The sequence below is a fragment of the Phyllobates terribilis genome, unplaced genomic scaffold (assembly GCF_046119375.1).
Source record: "Phyllobates terribilis strain yellow unplaced genomic scaffold, ASM4611937v1 Scaffold_12__6_contigs__length_324123572, whole genome shotgun sequence".
Taxonomy (NCBI): domain Eukaryota; kingdom Metazoa; phylum Chordata; class Amphibia; order Anura; family Dendrobatidae; genus Phyllobates; species Phyllobates terribilis.
The window spans coordinates 286,809,583-286,831,024 of record NW_027362772.1 but is presented as its reverse complement, the minus strand read 5'-3'; the positions used below and the strand labels follow the sequence as shown (position 1 = coordinate 286,831,024).

Here is a 21,442-nt window from a genome sequence, read left to right as displayed (position 1 = left end):
ATCTCATGCTTTGCACTGATGACGTACAGCACCTTGAAACACAGTGTCTACAAACTGAGATTCTAGTTTCGCTTTTACCCTAAGTCATATTTCAAGGCTCGTTAAAGGGTCGATATTGACTTTTAGAATTCCTACGTCCAGTAGGTGGCACTAAAGTTCTAGTCTTCTTCCTCTCTGAAGAGGCAATTTGCATATTTAATTTCCCAGAGGAGCATTGCATAGTTTACAAGCCTCCTTATACTGGCATGTCATTCTCCACAAGGAGAAACTTTACCCCTTAGATCTCAAAATAAGGAAAGAATCAGTACTCAACCTCACTGATCCCGACAGGTCCTGTTCTGATATCTGTTTCTACCAGTCTCTTATTCCTGGTCTTGTCTTGACCAATGAAAGTGGCCACACGTGCCAGAACATCCAATCACTGGCAAAAATGTGTCATCGTTGTGGCCAGTAGAGGGCATCTCTGTCTATTCCTTTCTCAACACAAAGGGCTAAGAAGCAGAGACTGGTGAGAGCGGGCAACGGGGTGGGTGAGGGTGAGTATCACTTCCTATTTATACCAGTCTCAACCCTTTTAATAGGTGTGAACAGCACTTTTAACTTGTTTTTCTGCTATTACCTAATTTTGGCCCTTGAAGCCAACTAATTACCAAAGCTATAATGTCATAAGAAAATGGGGGTTCCCAAAAGTGTCACCCGGAGTCCTGGGTATCTGTCTTGCTGGGTATCAAATTCAGTTACATTGATAATGGTCATACGGTTACAATGTTCATGTGGATTCCTCACCAAAAGGCTATGTTTACACAAACGTATATTCGGTCTGTAAAAAAACTGACAGCACTCGGACCAATGTTATTCAATAGATGACTGAATGTCCCCATTTAAAAAAAAAATTGCTGCATGTATTAGTCTCTTCTATATGTCCCATAGAAGTCTATGGGTGTGCAAAAAAATAATATCCCATACGGAACATTCGCGTAGCATCCGATATATTGCAATTCTTTAACATAGGAAACTGTATCTGGTCTTATCAATCTTAATAACCACTGATGTATAAAAACAGATGTAAAAATGGCCATTTTTTTCTGGCTGAAAAATGGATGATTTTTTATATACTTGAGGGAACTTAGCCAAATCCATTCACATGGATTGAGCCATGGCCCTAGCGTAGTACCATGCTTATTATTTCCACAGATTCTGCACGGAAAAGCAGATGATTAGCACAATTGTATGTGCAAATTGTCTCTTCAGAGAGGAAGAGGACTAGAACTCTATAGCGCCACCTATTGAAAGTAGCAATCCTATAAGTCATTATCAACTCTTTAATGAGCATTGAAATATGACTTAGGATACAAGCCAAATCAGAATCTCAATTTGTAGACACGATGTTTCGGGGTTTTGCCCCTCATCAGTGTAAAGTATGAGATCTGATTTGGCTAGGTGAGAGGCTAAAACTGGGATCTAAGGAGTAAGGTTTCTCTTTGTGGAGAATGACATGCCAGGTCTGGCAAACCAGTATGAGGAGACTTAAACGCCTTGCATGCTGTTCTGGGGAATTAAACACAATTGTATGATAATGTGGCTACTCCTAATCGGGGGCAGTACAAGGGTCAGTCCCGAATTTCTACCATGGGAATAGATTGCATGTCTGCAGATAGGTTTCCTTTCTGAGCAGTGATATAACTGCGGATGATGGGACTATGACATTTACTTACTGTAGTCGGCTTCCCTTGGCCGCGCTCAGTGTTCCTCACTAATATGGGTTTAGGGAAGAACGGATCATATTTACCACTTCTCCTCCTAGAATGGAAAATGTGCAGAAATTGGAAACTACAGGTAAAGTCATATAAAAACTTAGTGATTGTATATTTTTTAATTCGCTGAATATGACTATGGGGCAGCATTTTGCTTGTACAGCCTCGACAGCAAATTTAAAGCTTCTATGAGAGAGTGTTGTGGGCATGCTCTGTGGCATGTACAGTACTTACTGTGCCGGTAGAGGAGGAAGGAGGTGAAGCTGCCCAATCTCCAATTTCTATTTCCGATTATCTGATCTTATGTTACTCGACTTTAATTTTTTAATATACACTGTGTTCCAAATTATTATGCAAATAATATTTTCTCAGATTTTCCCAAATTACCTATATAAATTGCAGTCATTGTCATTTTCCAGTCAAATAACTATTAGAGTACAATGGAAAGGTTTTTGTACAAACTGCCTATGATAACAGTATATTTTAAAAAAAAAATAAAAAACTCCAACTGCACTCAAAATGCATGTTCCAAATTATTATGCACAGCAGAGTTTTCAACCTTTTCATTTTAATAAAGAACAAAAAATGGTCATTTTTGAAATTATAAGCATTAGCAGGTTATTACAAACTGAAATCAAACAGTTTTCAACTCAAAACTTTATTCTAGGTGATGTTACATTTGCACATAGGACCGCTTGTTCGAAAGGAGCTTCTGAACTCTCTCGTCCATTGAATTTGTCAGGTTTTGGATGGTTTCTGCTTCAATTGTTTTGCATGAGGACAGAATACCCTCCCAGAGCTGTTGCTTAGATGTGAACTGCCTCCCGCCATCATAGACACTCCTTTTGATGATGCTCCAGAGGTTCTGAATGGGGTAGAGGTCAGGGGAGCATGGGTGCCACACCATAAGTTTGTCCCCTTTTATCCCCATAGCAGCCAGAGATGCAGATGTGTTATGTGCAGCATGAGACGGGGCATTATCATGCATGAAAATGATCTTGCTGCGGAATGCACGGCTCTTCTTCTTGAACCATGGAAGGAAGTGCTGTTTGAGAAACTCAACATACATTATGGAGTTCATCTTTACCCCTTCAGGGATCCTAAAAGGGCCAACAATCTCTCTCCCCATGATTCCAGCCCAAAACATTACTCCACCTCCTCCTTGTTAGCGCCGTAGCCGTGTTTACATGGGGTGTCCATCAACCAGCCATCCTCCACTCCATCCATCTGGACCATCGAGATCATTTCATGCATGATAATGCCCCGTCTCATGCTGCACATAACACATCTGCATCTCTGGCTGCTATGGGCATAAAAGGGGACAAACTTATGGTGTGACCCCCATGCTCCCCTGACCTCAACCCCATTGAGAACCTCTGGAGCATCATCAAAAGGAGTGTCTATGATGGCGGGAGGCAGTTCACATCTAAGCAACAGCTCTGGGAGGGTATTCTGTCCTCATGCAAAACAATTGAAGCAGAAACCATCCAAAACCTGACAAATTCAATGGACGAGGGAGTTCAGAAGCTCCTTTCGAACAAGGGGTCCTATGTGAAAATGTAACATCACCTAGAATAAAGTTTTGAGTTGAAAACTGTTTGATTTCAGTTTGTAATAACCTGCTAATGCTTATAATTTCAAAAATGACCATTTTTTTGTTCTTTATTAAAATGAAAAGGTTGAAAACTCTGCTGTGCATAATAATTTGGAACATGCATTTTGAGTGCAGTTTGAGTTTTTTATTTTTAAAAAAATATACTGTTATCATAGGCAGTTTGTACAAAAACCTTTCAATTGTACTCTAATAGTTATTTGACTGGAAAATGACAATGACTGTAATTCATATAGGTAATTTGGGAAAATCTGAGAAAATATTATTTGCATAATAATTTGGAACACAGTGTAAGCATTATTGTACCTTTGATCGAATCCCATTCTTTTAATAGTGAAATTATTGCCCAAAGTGGCTGCAGTGTCTTCCTAATGTGAGCGGTCAAAGCATATCCATCTCCAACTCCAAGGATAGGCTATCAATCTCTCGTAGATGTTAGTCCCACCTCTGGGATCTGCATCTGTCTTAAGATCAGGGTCGTGTGGTGCACGGTTTAGAATGGAGAGGTGGCCGCACATGCTCTTCTATCTTAGAATGCACTTCTCTCTTCTGCACCCACCCCTCCTTTGTGGAGAGCGTGCGTCAGGACCCGTTTTCAAGATAGGTGCTGAATTCGCAGCTCTCTTGATAATGGGGCCCCTCTGTGAGTGGTTTGGAATTGAGAAGCATCTGTGCACGACGTGCATGTCTCTCATTATTTTTTAAATTCCCATGCAAATAAATGAAGGGAACTCTCCATGTGCAGCCAGGGGCAGACATATCATTGGTGCAGCCGGTGAAGCCGCACAAGGGCCCAAAAGGTCAGGGGGCCACTACCACCTCCAAAGCAGGTGGAATTGTATATTATGAGGAGATATTGGACTGCTAAGGGCCCATGTACTGTGTTCACCACTGAGAAAAGGAAAGGGCAAAATAGAGTTGTAATCCGTTGAGGATAATTTACGATGAGGCACCAGTAGAGCAGAGCTGAATTGCACGACGATATGGCAAAGTAGACTGTGATATTTCAGAGCCGTGTTTGTCACAGAGTCAAATGCAGAGCTGGCAGCATTACAGAAGGGTTGACTTGGCACTACCACAGAGCTGAGTTTCTCACGGAGTCCAATGCAAAACTGACAGCAGTATGTCAGAGTTGCCTCTGCGATATAGCAGAGCTATGTTTGTCACAGAGTCCAATGCCATATGCACAGCGCAGTTAGCCAGTGATGTGACAGAGCTATGTTTGGCACAAGATCCAAAGCAGAACTACAAAGGGACCATATACAGTATTGTTCTTCCACAGGGGGGCCCTCTCCTGTCTGTGTCCGTCATTGTGCGCAGCCACTTCTTCATTCCAGACCATATGTTATAGGACCCTGCTCTCAAGATAGAAACAGATCCCAGTAGCGAAATCCACATCTATCTGGAATCTATCCATTAACTGCTGCTTACATTTTAATGGTGGAAACAATCCAACAAAGGTGTTTTCCCCAAAACATGCTGTTCGCTATGGGACCCAAGTGATTCTGAGAACGAGTAATGGAGTGGAGATGCGCATGCTCGGCCTCTGCTCCGTCCATCATCTATGGAACTGTTGGAAATAGTTAATCTCATTGTTCTGCCATTTCTGACAGTCAATGGAACAGATGGTGAGCGTGTCAACTTTCATTTTAGTCCCAGCTTCTGGGATTGCTCAGGGTCCTACTTGGACCACTAACAATCAGAAAGTGATAAATTGCATTTAGAGAAAAACTCTTTAAGGCAAAGTGTGCAGTAGGTATCTCAGACCCGTTGGACTCTTTACCTTAATTTTTCAGTGTTACCCCAAAGGGATAAATATATATATTATAAATATATAAACTTGTAAGAAAACCAGGCAGGATTAGGTTAAATCCTAGCACTGCAGGTTTTGGTTAGATGCACCTGGCTAGCTTTGACTAAGAACCAGGACATGTGTTCACCTTTCTTTCTCTCAGTCAGCTGGGGAAGCTGAGAAGTGTGGGTTGTATTGGAGCTATTGAGAGACAAGCCAGAGTCTCTGAAAGGAGTCTGCATAGGACCGTATGCACCAAACTGTAGGTATCACTGGTTGCTATGGACAATAGCCGTTTTGTTTGAACGACCTGGGACTAGCTCAGCCTTGTGTGAGTAGCCAGAGTCTATTTTGTTTCGTTAGAGCCTCTACAAGGCTAGGGATTTTGTGTTCATGGTTTTATTTTTCGGTGCTGTGCAACCTGTGAAATAAACGTCACATTGTTTTGACACAAGAATCCAGTGCCTGTGTGAACGCTGCCTACTGCTTAGTGTGAATCCCTACAACTTATACATTGCATTTTTTTACATTAGCAGTTTCCGTTACATCAAAGCTCTTTACACAAGAGACCACATTATGTGTTCCTCTGCAGAAATACTGCAAGCCCCCGCTTCATCCTTCCCATGCAGCACTATATCGCAGCTAATGGTTCTTTGCTGCTCCACTAGGCTTTCCGGCATCTTGTCTGAGCAGATGTTGTAGCGGCTTATCCCGATCTCAGAATTATGCAGTATTATGTATGCTTTTGGCTCCGCGCTCTAAACAAAAGATGTTACATTGTATTTGGAGATGGTGCCCTGGGTTGACTCCATTTTCTGAAATTGCAATGCCTGTAATCAGTTCAAGAGGCATGAGATGTGCTTCTATTACAGTACATATTGCAGAAAAGTAATACAGAAAAGGTACAACAGCTGCTGCGAGGCTGCCGCACTGAATACGAGGAGGCGAGAGCTCAGGATCAGACTCGGCTCTAATTGTGAGCGATAAACTAATTCTCCATGCCCCAGTGTCACAGATTACGATACAAGGTGTCTTCTCCCATCACTGACAGATCCATTGGATCAAACTCATTTTCTGTATATCCTAAACACCTGAGATGGTGCATAGCCATTCATACCATCTAAATACTAACCCGCTTATAACATTTTTGCCAGGACTTACCCCTCGTGCTGCTTTTGTCGTTTTGTGTCAGCATAGTCCAAGTCTACGTTTCCGAGATCCCAATTAGATTTGGATGTGAGGCTGGAACGTAAAATCACGAAATGTGATAATCCACAAATTCATATGTGATGTGAAACAATTTTGCAATGTTACAATAGACATAATCCAACTATCCTAACTTTGAACAGAAGTTAGAATAGTGGGAATAGCCCCTGCCTACTCCCTGAAACAAAACGTCATCAGTGACCTTTGGCTGGGCTAGTCCCTGCTCTGTCACTGTGCGATGTGCACAATGACAGTGCACTCTCTCGCCAGTTCAGATTAGGAGTAATGAGCCAACGACAAAGCCCTTTGTCAGTGTACAACAAAGCCCTCTGTCAGTGTTTGTTGTCAGTATACCTGGAGTGCAGAGATCAGAGTCGCCCCTGTAAGTCTTTGCCAGATATTCATGTTACAAGGTCCACTGACGGTGCACTCTGTTACCGGCTCATTGCACATCACGCAGGGACTAGCCCATTCCCTGATATGACGGTCACTGATTACTCTTCATTTCAGGGAGGGGGCACAGTCTGTAGAAGTGACCGGAGCCTCTACCCCCTGATGGTGCTTTGTTTGAGTAACCCAGTATGCACTGGGATTCTCAAACAAAATGTCATCAAAAAGGAAGTGGAAAAAAAAAAAAGAAAAGCAGTTAGGGAAGGATAAAGAATTTTTAATGCAAGTATATTAGAATACAGTTTAGTTTAATTGACAGTGTGCTCTGTTGCTGACTGAGTCAGCAAAAGAGCGCACTGTCATTGTGCATATTGCACAGTGCACATCACACAGGGACTAGCCCATCACCTGAAATGAAGGTCACTGATGACACTTTGTTTCAGAGAGGGGGCAGAGGCTGCGTCAGTGCCCCTGATGACGCTTTGTTTGAGTATCCCAGCATGCACTGGGATTCTTAAACAAAGCGTCATCAAAAAGGATAGTGTAGCTAGGGAAGGATAGGGAATTTTTAATAAAAGTATATTAGAAAATAGATAGATAAGGATTTAGGGTGAAAATTACTTTGTATTTCGGTAGACTCATTCCCCTCAACTTTCACGGTTTTTGCAAACTTCTTCATTTAGAGAATAATTGTAAATGAGCAAAATCTGCCTGACTCGTGTCTAGCCAGTAATACTTCTGGAAACAAGTAATTTGTAACAAGAGCTTGCAGGAAGGATTCATTGTACATGCGCACACATGAGAGTGATCAGTCTGCCAATATTGCTGTTATTATTACCCTGCTGATATAGTTACTATGCAAGTGCACTTGATTTATTGTACGCTTCTTTCATGCTTTTTGTCTTGTGATATATAATTTCAGCAAAATAAATACAGTTTCCCGAGAAGTTAACAAAGGCAGAACAACAAGTTGCTGTGTAAAAGAATTACACAATATGAAAGACCCTATAATGAAAATGTCAGACAAAGGAGGGAGTGTGCCTCTCCGCAGATGTCAGTGTGCAGACAAGACGTACTCAGACGGCTTAGCAATACAAATAAAATACATTTTCTCTTCAAAGTTCACTACGGCATATAAAAAACAGCAGGAGGAAACTTTGCAAAATATCAAACCCAGATACAGATTTAAAGGATAGATTCAGCCTTAGACCACCGTGTGCTCACCATCCCGACTCTGTGATAAATGTTTAAAGGGTTTGACATCAAAATATGAGCAAAACTGAATATTAGGATATAGTGAAGTATAACAGTCCGCTGGGATTTAACTCTTCAGTTGCTTATATTTCTTTATTTTTGCATAGGATATAGGAAGCCGACTGCACCACCTTCCAGTCAAAGCTAAATGTGCCATTCGAAGATGTAAGATCTTGCTCAGCTTCCGAAACATGGAGAGATTTTGCTTTGGGTACATATCTTTGGTTGCATGTAATTATACTGTATTTCTTTTTTGTGCTTTTGATTATACTGTCGCTGTAGGTTGTCAAACAGTGACTTGTGTCAGTAAAAACCACCGACTTTGGTGTAACCCGCAGACTATCCACTATATGTAGGGTGTTTGGCTGATGTTTATTTGGAAAATATGGGTCAAAAAATAGTTTTGATCATTTTTTTTCAAGGGAGATAAGCTGCTACAACTGATTCCTCTCTTCTCCTTGAAGATACATGCTCGCTTAGCCAAATGAAGCTGTTATGATACTGTAACAACTCACACGGGAAAAATAGGTAAAACACTAAAAAAAATGCAACTGACCCCTGCCGGTTCCTGTACAGACTAGACATTCTGAACCAGCATGGTAGGTGATCCTACATGAGCTGGAACAGCCCTATTAACAGACGAAACTATGGCAACTCAGACCTACGCTGCCTAAAAGGCCGTCAAGCACTTCACGTTCCTCCTAAGGAACCGGAGAGCAGAGCAGAATGTAAATTACCTACAGAAGGGAAAATGTGCTGAAATAGAAAGATCCCAGAGTGAGTTAAGAAGACAAGCCACGAAATACAAAATCAAAAGATAAGTTAAGTACTGTTAGAGAATATGCCACCTACTTCCTAAACAACAAGCAGAAGATAGGTGCAGAGTAAGGAACATACATCAAAGAGATAAACCCTAGCTGGTCTTTCACTGACTGGCTTCAATTACAGCAGTATGGCTTGGACATCGCCAGCAGGAAATACCAGCAGGGAGAAAGTTTATAAAACCACACCCAAAAGGTGATAGGGCAGACAAATGAGTAAATTAAAACGCCTGTTACCCTAAAAAAGACTGAAGCAAGGATAACAGAAACTAAACACCTGGAGAAAATGTGTATCTGTTGTGGCTCAGTGGACAGAGAAACCAATCATAAAGCACAGGCTCAAGGTTTCGAACCCAGACGCATGACAGAAGCATGCACGTGTATGGGCAAGTGGGGACAAATAACCATCAGCCTGAAGAGCATTTGCCCAGCAGCGTTTAAAGGGCTATTCCCTACATTGAAAGTTATAGCTTTTTAGATTGGTGAAGATCAGATCTGTGCATGCTTCCACTGCTCCATTCATTCTCTCAGTGAGTGCAGAAAAATGCCAAACACTTTGCTTGACTATTTCTAGAAGTCCCATAGAAAATTACTGTATGCCAAAAGATCCATTCCGATGGGGAATTTCAGAGCCCCCACTGGCAGGATCTGCGGGGGTCACAGTGGAGAGCTAATAACTTTCAATGTTTGGAATAACCCTTTAAACGTGTATGGCCACCTTAGACTCAGATACAGATGGCACACAACATCACTTTAAAAGGAATCTGTCAACAGCTAGAGTAACATAAAGTAGGGGTAGAGAACTTCATTCTAGGGATGTATCACTTATTATGCTGTGTGCTGTAGTTTCAATACAATCAGTGTTTTAGCAGGAAATTATCACTAAAGGATTAGTGCAGGCCAGCCCAGCTAATCTGTAAAACCCCACCCCCACCACTGATTGGCTGACAATGTAAAGTGTACACAGATAGCTACCAATCAGAGGTGTGGGTGGAGTTATACAGAGCTCAGCATTCCGAGCACTTCTACATCTACGGCAGAGAAAACAGGGATTCTATCAAAACTGCACCAAGCAGCCTAGTAACTGATACATCACTGGAATCAGGGTCCCTGCCCCTATATTATGCTGCTCTCAGATTTAATTTCCTTTTAATAGTGTGCTCCTGTGCATGTGTTAATTATGCTGCTTGGCCTCACTACATGCAGAGTTATGGAGTGGTTGCTCTTTGCAATTATAGTCATTCCAAGAAATACCTTGTTATTGACGCAACACAAATAAACTTTACTAATTCAGAGTTTATCATTCTAGTACATGTATTAACTACATTGAAAACTGAAGATAAAGGGGTTCTCCAGTGAAGATAAGTTATTACCTATCCACGAAATATTTAAAAACTTGTAGACCGGTGATGGTCCGACCACTGGGACTTCCACCGATCTGCAAAAGGGGGAAGTCTTATCTCCTTTATCTCCATTTAGAATGAAGTGGCCATACACATTTCCAATCGCCACTCCATTCATTCCCTTTTGAATTGCCAAAGGCTGCGGTTGGCTTTTTTCCGGCAGTGACATAGAGTATAAATGGAGCAAAGGTCATACATGCGCATTGCTGCTAATTCTAATGGGATAAAACTGCCCCTTTTGCTTTTGTTCGGACCCCCAGTGGTCTATAAATCTGTCTCTCAGTTCCTAATCCCATGCCTGTAACTCTATAGAGGCATAACAAAGAGGCGACTTTCAGTTCAAGGGAGGCAAGCGATTGGACAACAGAAGAAGCTATGCATGCTGGGGAGTGGAAACAAAAAGCGATAGGAAGTTCCAGCACCTATAGTGCTGAGAGAAAGCTAATGAAGAAAAACTTCCCACTAAAGAAAGGAAAAGATGCTGGCCACCTTAGACTGGTAAGTGTACTAAAAGCAGTTTTAACTTAAGTTGTCATGCGGGTGAAGACGCAAGACTATCAGGGTCTATAGGTGTTGTGTGAAAGTGAAAGGACAGGCACCCTCTAAGTGTTAATAAGACTGAGCTGTTCCTCGAGTAAAATACAAAATGTTTACACAAATAAGATGCTTTTTTTTGCAATTGTTTTTTCCTTGGTGAATCATTGATCTGTGTGAACAGAGCTGTAATCCCAATGAAGGATGTATATTAGTAATTTAGCCCTACCTCGGCAGGAACGGTCTTGGCAGACTCTTGTTTTTCTGTTTTGCCGACATGGCTTTTTCATACGAGGTCACGGCGATGAGGTCATCCCATTCTGCTCGCGGTAAAAGGCCGTATTGTTGTCGAACGCGGCTTAAGCTGCGAAACACAAAAAGGCCGTTATGTGTATTCATTACTTCAAGGTAAGATAAGAGTAAGAGGCCATCCTGGGAAATGGGCATCCCGAAATGATGGAAGTAGAAAAGTTGTTTAAAAACAATCAATAATAATAATAATAATAGTAATATTTATCATTAGTAATAGTAACAATAATAATAATCATCATCATCATATACCATTCCACCGCATCACGAGAAGCTGACAATGTAACGTGTGAATGCAGAACCCCCTATTGTTGGTGAGTCTGTTGGAAGGACACAAATGAGTCCCTGCTACGGGGGACGTAAATGACTCCTTTTCTCTTTATTTTCTCTTATTTACTGAATTTTTCTTAACATCATCTACTGAGCCCGGTTGACATATATTTTGCAATCGATGTTCTCCAGCCCTAAAGGGAAGTAATAAAAACTTAACTTTATAAGGAGAATGTGCACATATTAAAAAACAAACCAGGTACCAGGTTCTGGTACCTTTTGAGAAAGTTTGGTTCGGGTACCAGAACAGTAGCCGAACTTCGACCAGAAGCCAAACTCTATTGAAAATAATGGAGACCCAAACTGGTAGGAAAGGGAAAAAACTCTCTCTCCTCCTCTGTTCCTCTCTCTCCTCTATCTCTCCTCTCTTTCTCTTCTCTTTCTCCACTCTCTCGTCTTTCTCCTCTCTCTCCTCTCTCTCTCTTCTGTTCCTCTCTCCTCTATCTCTCCTCTCTTTCTCCTCTCTCTTGTCTTTCTCCTCTCTCTTATCTCTCCTCTCTCTCTTCATCTTCTCTCTCATCTCTCTTCTCTTCCTCTCTCTCCTCTCTCTCTCTTTTGTTCCTCTCTCCTCTCTTCTCTTCTGTTCCTCTCTCTCCTCTCTCTCTCCTCTCTCTCCTTTCTCTATTTTCTCTCCTATCTTTCTCCTCTCTGGTCTTTCTCCTCTCTCTCTTCTCTCTCCTCTCTCTCTTCTCTTTATCAAATGAAATCATATCAAATGGGCTTTATTGACAGGATTAAGTACATGTTAGCATTGCCAAAGCAAGTGGTAAAATAATGGGGGGATGGGGATACGGACACATCCAGGGTGGGGTATCGGGGTCCATGACATATCAGGCCCCTCTAAGTCTGTGGCAGGCACTGACATATTGCGCTGCTATGACCGCTGCACTTTTCTCTTCCCACAGTAGTATAGGCAGTTTGTCTTCCTCCTCCATGGAGGTGAAGTCTGGGGAGAGATCGGACAGTCTCATGAAGTGAGTATCCCTCACTGTGGAGTATTTGGGGCACCTCAGCAAGAAGTGGGCCTCATCCTCCACGGCCTCCTGGGGGCGCTGCTGGCAGAGTTTGCGCTCTCGGGGCATGTAGTTCTATCGGTACCGTCCGGATTCGATGAGTAGGCTGTGGGCGCTCAGTCTGTACCGGCTCAGGATCTGTCGCACTTTGGAGTTTGCGAGTTTCTCTAGATATGGGGCCAGTTTGTATTCCCTCTGTAGGTTCTGGTATATCATTAGTTTCTGTTATTTGTTAATGTTTTTCCTCCGGACGCTTTATCTTTTCTCTCCTCTCTCTTCTCTTCTGTTCCTCTCTCTCCTCTTTCTCTTTTGTTCCTCTCTCCTCTCCTCTCTCTCCTCTTTCTCTTTTGTTCCTCTCTCCTCTCCTCTCTCTCCTCTTTCTCTTTTGTTCCTCTCTCCTCTCCTCTCTCTCCTTTCTCTCCTCTCTCTCTCCTCTCTCTTATCTCTCTCCTCTTTCTCCTCTCTCTCTTCTCTTTCTCCTCTCTTCGGTTCCTCTCTCTCTCCTCTCAATCACCTCTCTCTCATCTCTCTCTTCCTTCTCTCTCCTCTCTCTCTTCTTTCTCTCTCTCCTTTCTCTCTCCTCTCTCATCTCTCTCTCTCATCTCTCTCTCTCATCTCTCCTCTCTCATCTCTCCTCTCTCTCTCCTCTCTCTTATCTCTCTCATCCAAAATTTCATCAAACTGCTGTTTTGTGGATGTTTTGGAGGAGCTTTTATTCATTTTATTCATGTGATATTCACAAAAATCTCGTCAGGAAAATAAAGCTCAAAAAACACCTTATATGAACCTAAAAGTGGATTTCCCATAGAAATGAATTGGAAGAGTTTTTGAAGCAGTTTTTGAAGAGTACTGTATATTGGAGAGAATCTACTCCAAAAAGACTCCTAAAAAAAAAAAACATTTCCAGTATATACAGATGTAGGGAAGTTTCTTCTGCACTAACGAGCATTGGTGTAGCACTTATGCTCTTCGTGTAGCTTCGTCGTCCATTAATATTGCATGCTAATAATTTATGCACTGGAGAAAAGATGATGCCTCATGCACACAGCACAGCCTGATTGGCAGCACACGGAGTCACTATGGTTTCATACTATTGAGACATAAGTCCTCCGTGTTCTGCCATATGGTGTTTCCATATGGTGGCGTAATATTGACGTATTCTTTCTAGAAACAAGGGACAATATCTCCATATTACAGAATCCCATGGAATAAAGCTCAATTTGTGTTTCATATGTATCCTACAGAAATAATTCCATATATCCAGAGGCAAAAAAGAGCTCCAGTCGGACCCAAAAGACTTCCATGGATGTCATTATTATGGATTTCTACAACTTGTAGATTTTACTTGGTTATAAAACCACCAGGCATAATTCATGATATAGTAATTGATGATATCTTATGAAAAGTTTCTGATCCATGACCTCCTTGTAGTCAGAAATTGGATGAAGGATGGAGTATAAACATCAATGCACTGAGAAATGATGATACTGCAATTTTCTTACTTTCACCAGGTAGAAAAAAAAGAAAGAATGGCGTAAATCGTATGTACATATCAGTATGATATCTACATGATATAATCCGTTACCTTTCCTGGATGTCCGCCCAAGTTCTGCCGGATTTTATTGATGCCATCGTCTAATTTCTGCAATAATAAGAACATTGGCACCATTATTTTCTATAAAAAATCAAAGAGAAAACAACAATATAAAGTATGTTTCTCTTTAGGCTACGTTCATGTCCAGTAATCATCCACTAGAACGGATTCGTTGGCAAAAAAGTTGTGCAGTTACAAATTAATTGTCCATTTTTAAAAAAACTGATTAAATCTTTTTTACCATCGAAGACAATGGATAAAGGATCCGTTAATTAGCCATATGTTTTCTTCCATTTGAAACTGATCCATTCATCAAAAAACAGATCCTTTTCAAACGAATGAAAAACGAATGGCAAATTAACAGATCCGTTTTCCATAGACTTCAATGTTAAAAAAATGGATCCAGCTGAAATCAGTTTTTTAAAAACAGACAAAAATTTGTGTCTACACAACTGATTGCTGCTGGATCCTTTCTAATGGATGATTACTGGACATGTGAATATAATCTTAGAGAAGTTATCACATTTTATAGAGTGACGGCATATCACTGGTTGTCATCACTTTATGATCGGAGCGGGTCCACTACTGATGCTGAATATAAAGAAGCCAGAGCACTGGCGTTGCACACTCTTTTTTTCCTGCACATTGGCTCCTTGATGACTCTTTGTGACGGCCCCATCAAAGTAAATCCACAGTGGGAGAGCAGTTGTGCAAGGAAAAATTAGAAGATGAATTGATGTTACCCGTTTATTCTCACTATCAGTGGTAAAATGCTAAAATTATTTATGATTCGTGCTTTTCATTGGGACCAGGAAGAAGCGCAGATCAAGGACGAAACTGCTGTTGTCCATGCTCTCCGTATTCCACATGCTTCCATGCTGTATTTTTATGTTTTTGTGTACTTTTTTATGTGTACTTTATAAACCGTAAGTACCACAATTTATCTTACACTTACACTTGGTCGCTGGACTTTTCTTATACTATCGCTAAGCACCCCTGAACCCCTGAAGTGTACAGGGCTAATATCTCCAGGTATTTGCCGGTACTGATTCTCTTACAATTAACTATTTTGAAAAAAAAAGGAATTCTGCTCACTTCTGCCCAGTCCCTTTCACCTTCTTTATGCAGCTTTCCGCCCGGTCCTCACGGTTCTAGTCCGATCTTCAGTCACAACAGGTCTTCGGTCTTCTTCACAGGTCCCATCTGTTCTTCAGCACCTCCAGTGCTATTTCTTGCAGGGCGATGGACCTCCTGATGATGGAAGGCCTAGTCTGTGCTGGATGGGACTTGTGAAGCAAACTGAAAAACTATTGTGACTGAAGACTGGACTGCGGCACGGAAAGAGCTCATAGACATGAACGAAGGGTTAATTCCTAGGATTACTTGATCATTTGTTTTTTTACCCTTTGTATATTCTTCTTTTAGTATGAAATGCTTTTTATCAGAATCAAATTTCCTGGACAAATTCAAGCAAAATCTGCAAATTCACATTTTTGCAGATTCGGTTATCCTTATTCTGTGCCATCCCAAACTGCATGATGCACGCCGTTCTCAAGCACAATCCAGATGCTATTTTTTTTCACCCATATAGAAGAAAATCCTAAACTGCCCCAAAAGCATCACATGAATCCGTGGATTTGTTGCCGTCACAGAAACACACCTGGTGTGCAACCAGTCCAAGTCTGGTACTTCATCCACTGTAATTGTTGTGTGTTATTGCTGTGACTATAAATATTAGTTTATTGTATTAATTCATCTTATAACCTTCACAGATCAAAATGCTTTTCTATTACTTTACTATTGGTCATTACTTAAAAAGCAAAAAGAGACAGACAAGCCCTAGCCCGGCGGTCTATGCGACATGAAATCAGCATTACCACTTCTGTCACATAGCCATCAGAAAAACAGCGGCTTCCATCAGCATCTGTCAGAGGGAAAACAGTACACAATGTAACCACCGAAACTGTTATAAATATCAGGAAAAGTTACATTTCTCATTTTTGCTTGCTGACTGCTCTGTCTATGGGTGACAGAAAATAAAATAGCGATGGTATTTTAGCAGCATTTACAGGAAATTGTCTGCAAAATTATTCTCCATTCTCTTATTATCAGATTTTCTGCAAACTTTCTGTATATTGTGGGCAAGAAAATTTCACTTAAGAAGTCAATGACGCCGGGATAACCAAATAAAATACTGTGGAGAAATGGAGGTCAAATGAACACATTGGTGGTCCCCCTAGCTAAATTGTACAGGATCAGGCATCCCCAAATCTGTCAGATCATAGTCACAAATTCTGTATTTGAGCATCTAATGTACATATACACATAGGAGAAAAGTCAGACGAACCCATCAATATTGGCAAGACCAGCTGATGGAGGGGTCTCCTATCGCTCTCCTAATAGAGGATGTCAGCGGAAAGAAGGGTTATATTGCCTTCCATTTATTTCAAGAGAGATGTGCCAACATCAGAGGTTTCAAGACGCGGCTTACTCCTCTATGCCCATGGAGAACCCATGCATGCACACTTGCTACGATTGTGCATGCATATGTATGGGAAAGAACATGGCCGACTTTACTGTTGATCCATTTTTAAAAGGTCTGCAGGATAGGTCATAACTTAGGGATGGTGGGGGTCTAATTGCTGGGTCCCATTCCAATCCCAAAAACAACATTAGAGCGCTGGCCGTGTACGGGACTGATGGAGATAATAGAGTAGAGCGCTCAATGTAATCCGGCAGTTCAGTAGACAATGAATGGAGCAGCCTGATGGCGATTTAAGAGCCACCTTCTTGGGATCAGTGGTGGTGGTCACAGCCGTCAGACCCCCACTGATCCACAAGTTATCACCCATCCACCACTATACTAACCGTTGGGAATATCCCTTCAAATTTATGGGTGTTTGTGCATTTGTCCCGCAGTGGCTGCAAGAGCAGAAAACCATAAAACTAACATTTACCATAAACAAAAATTGCTCATGCGCCCCATGCTTACATTTCTCCGGTAGCACATTACTTGTCAGTGTCCCCCAATTACATAGTAGACACCCCGATATAAGATCTAAGGCAACTTCAAGGGTGGGGAGCAGGATGTTTCATGTTTACATAACCCTGTGTAGTCTCCCTCAGGGTGAAACGTCACCATGAAAAAGACCACAGCGGCTGCAAGAGCACAAAACCATAAAACCAGCATTTACTATAAATGAAAAATTACTCATGCGCCCCATCCTTACTATTCTCCAGGAGGCACATTACTTGTCAGTGTCCCCCATTTACATAGTAGACACCCTGATATAAGATCTAAGGCAACTTCAAGGGTGGGGAGCTGGATTTTTCATGTTTACATAACCCTGTGTAGTCTCCCTCAGGGTGAAACGTCACCATGAAAAAGACCATAGCGGCTGCAAGAGCACAAAACCATAAAACCAGCATTTACTATAAATGAAAAATTACTCATGCGCCCCATCCTTACTATTCTCCAGGAGGCACATTACTTGTCAGTGTCCCCCATTTACATAGTAGACACCCCGATTTAAGATCTAAGGCAGCTTCATTGATGTTTCAAATTTACATAAACCTTGTGAAATCTTCACCAGGGCGAAACGTCACTATGTAAAAAGACCACAAGTGAAGCATGAAAGCCGTATACCAGTGTATAATAATATATAGAAAAATCTATAAAAATCAATCAATAACCAAAATATTACACGGAAATTAGATCCAAAATTGAAAACCTTTTCCCCCCAGGAGCTTCCTAAAGCAGGCGTTCTCCACCCTGAGCACCTCCTTAGAACAATTACCTGGAGCTGGGAGTGGGGTCTGTGCCCAGCTCATGTTAGGAGGAATCTGCTGCAGGATCATGTAATGGGGGGGGGGGTCACTGTACTGATGAATGCTCCATGTGATGCAACACTGACAATATCTGTAAATGCAACGTACAGTGACTCGTGATCCTACAGTAAAGCTGCAGAAATGATGAGACGGGATAATGATTGCTGGCAGCTCCCACAGCCCACACACTGCAGCACTGGGGCACAATGCCACGCACAGAAGCATGCAAGAACCGACGGCGGCACAAATCATTAAAATGCGTTTACACACCATTTGTCGTATCAGGGGCTGGAATAGCTCTCCGTGTTCACTGGGTGAAGACCATAGGAGTAGTAGTTATTTAATGCAGGGAATAGGAGAGAAGAATCCAATAGATATAAGAGACACAGGCAGTGCTGCTTGGTAACACCCCACCCTACACAAACGTACAGTCAGCGCTTCACATGAGTGACACCAGCAGCAAATGCCAAGGGGAGGAGTGGTGTATAGACACATGGAGACCAGCAGATACAGGCACACACACACATACATAAAGACACACACATACATACATACACATATACAAAAATACACACATACATACACATATACAAAATACACACATGCACATACATAAAAACACACATATAAACATTCATAAAGGCACACACATACATACACATACACAAAAACACACACATGAAAACACACACCGATACAGGCATACGTACATAAAGACACACACATACATATACACATTCATAAAGGCACACACATACATATACACATTCATAAAGACACACACATACATATACACATTCATAAAGGCACACACATACATATACACATTCATAAAGGCACACACATACATATACACATTCATAAAGACACACACATACATATACACATTCATAAAGGCACACACATACATATACACATTCATAAAGACACACACATACATATACACATTCATAAAGGCACACACATACATACACAAAAACACACACATACATACACATACACAAAAACACACGCATACACATACATAAAAACACACACAGATACAGGCATACATACATAAAGACACACACATACATATACACATACACAAAAACACACACATACATAAAAACATACACATACATAAAAACAAACACACACATATACAAAAACATACATACACATATACAAAAACACACACACATACAGACACACACATACATACACAAAAACACACACATATATATACACACATCCATAAAAACACACATATACATACACATACACACTGTGCAGGTATACATATACACATACACACACAAACAAACAAAAGCATAAACATACAGTACATATACAGTTATACATATGCTTACACACATAAAAATACACACAAACACATAAACATACATATATACGTACAGACACATAAAAACACACATACTCATACACGTACACATACAAGTATACATATACATACACACTATGCAGGTATACATATACATACACACATAAAAACACACACAAACGCATAAAAATACATATACAGGTATGCATACACATACACACCATAAAGGTATACACACACAAAACTCACAAACATACATATACAGTACATACACACTATGCAGGCATACATACACACAAACGCATAAAAACACACAAACGCATAAAAGTACATACTGTATACACATATATACATATGTAGCACCCTGAGGATTCGGCTGCTACAGGGGTATTGCACCTCAACCCAGAGGTGTGATATTCCACTCCCGGGTAAGGATGGAGCGTGGAACTGAGCTCGGTAGGCTGCATGCACTACACACATCCCATTTCCGAGGAGCAGACCGACGGTACTCCCACTTAGAAATGTGCAGGTACGACCGAGTCTGTTCCTGGCTGGAGTGGGAGGGGGGTGGTACATCCCAAGTAGTGTAGGGGCAGATAGGGGGAGCAGCCTGGGTAAAGTTAGGAGCTCATTGGGTGCTGGTCACCTGAGCTCACACATAGAGGGTGTATATAAGGTGGGCACCAACTAAGAACAGGGTCAGATGCAGAGAACAAGTCAGCGAGCAGAGGAGAAGGAAAGACCCAGAGTGAGAGAGGAGAAGAGAGAGACTCAGAGGCACAGAAGAAAAGGACTCTAAGATCCCAAATTAAAACCCCGGGTGAAGAGTCGGCATCAGGGTACCGGAACCCAAGCTGGTGGGGGTAAAAACATTCCCCAGCCAGAGACCGGAGACCGTGGGCAGCGTTTGCCACGGTCACCCACCACATCCACCCCGAAGGCACACCACATGAAGGGTCAGGGAACCCAAGGCCAAGGGTGTCCCAACAGAAGGCCCGAGGGAGCTGGACCTAGGTGGATCACTGGTGGGGACGGCCAGAGAACGGGACAGAAGGAGAGCTCAGGGCCACGCTCCGGACTTGTTTGGGGGTTGGCTGGATCCAGGACCTGGTGGACGCAGCACGGCTCGGGTGGTCACTCGAAGCTGGAGTGACCAGTACAACATCTGCAGTAAGTAAACACCCTTAACTGCACAACCCGACTCTGTCTTCACTGCCGTCTGCACTGCACCACCACAACCCCCATCCTCTGCACCTGTCCCCCCTGAGGCTATACCCCTCCCGTTGGGGGTTATCCCATCAAGCTGCGCACCCACCATCAGCCTCAGCGGATCCTGCTGCAGCGGCGGCCACAGTGACCGCATCACAACGGGTGGCGTAGTCGACACAAAAGAACTCTTAATAACATCTGTAGGACTGCCACATAACACTGAGTTTGACGCCCTGGGCACGGGCCGGGTCACAGCCGCTCGGAGACTACAACCCCCCATCTGATCCGGTGCCGGGTATTCCCCTCAAAAAGGAATATGTCCCAGGGGGTGCGTCACATACATACACATAAAAACACACACTCATATATATACATACACATACCCATTATGCAGGTATACATATACACATACCTACACATAAAAACACACACACTCTTACATGTGCAGGTATACACTCACACGCACAAAAAAACACACAAACTCACACATACTTATACAGTACATGTTTACATACACATGTACATACACAGGTATACATATGTACACATTCAAACAAAACACTCACGCATGTACAGGTATATATACATACACTTACATACTATGCAGGTATTCATATACGCTCACATAAAAAAACACACAAACACTTTGTGATGACGGTGGGTGTGGACCCACTGTGCTACGGGCCGGGCTTACCCTGGAGGGGTGTGACTGAGTGGCTACTTGGTTTTCACTAGAGCCTCTGATGGTGAGGATAGGCTTGGGCTGCAGGTAGTTACCAGGTGCCACTCCAGGGCAGTGCCCAGACATGCAGCAGCTGACCCAAGGATCAAAGCAGGAGTTCACAGCACAGGAGGGCGAAAACAGAGGCGTTGTCAGATGGCCCGAAGCCCCGAAGTCAGGGCAGGCAGAACGGGTTCACAATACTAAGCCGAGATCAGGAGCGGAGAGGTAACAGGAGTGACAAGATAAAATTGCACTTAAACTGATTACTGGAGACAGACAGAAAACAGGAACCTAAGTTCAGTGAAGGAATAAGGGTAGGCACTGCCTAATATATCCTCTGCTAGC

The 21,442-nt window shown here is 42.2% G+C and overlaps 1 protein-coding gene across 3 annotated transcripts in view; it reads right to left on the bottom strand.

Annotated features, from left to right (window-relative positions):
* The window catches only part of LOC141171615 (uncharacterized), a 74,000-nt gene extending 55,693 nt beyond the window's left edge, over window positions 1–18,307 (bottom strand). The window contains exons 1-6 of one of the 3 annotated variants that reach the window (XM_073655286.1): window positions 18,111–18,307; window positions 15,890–15,936; window positions 14,004–14,060; window positions 10,996–11,130; window positions 6,320–6,400; window positions 1,716–1,800 (exon numbers count right to left, since the gene is read on the bottom strand). In XM_073655286.1, coding sequence (XP_073511387.1) covers window positions 1,716–1,800; window positions 6,320–6,400; window positions 10,996–11,130; window positions 14,004–14,050 — 348 coding nt within the window. In that variant the 5' untranslated portion in view covers window positions 14,051–14,060; window positions 15,890–15,936; window positions 18,111–18,307. Of the gene's footprint in view, window positions 1–1,715; window positions 1,801–6,319; window positions 6,401–10,995; window positions 11,131–14,003; window positions 14,061–15,889; window positions 15,937–17,809; window positions 17,882–18,110 lie in introns of those variants that run through there. The other 2 variants (XM_073655285.1, XM_073655287.1) reach the window with 2 other exon arrangements.
* Between the last annotated feature and the right edge of the window lie 3,135 nt (window positions 18,308–21,442).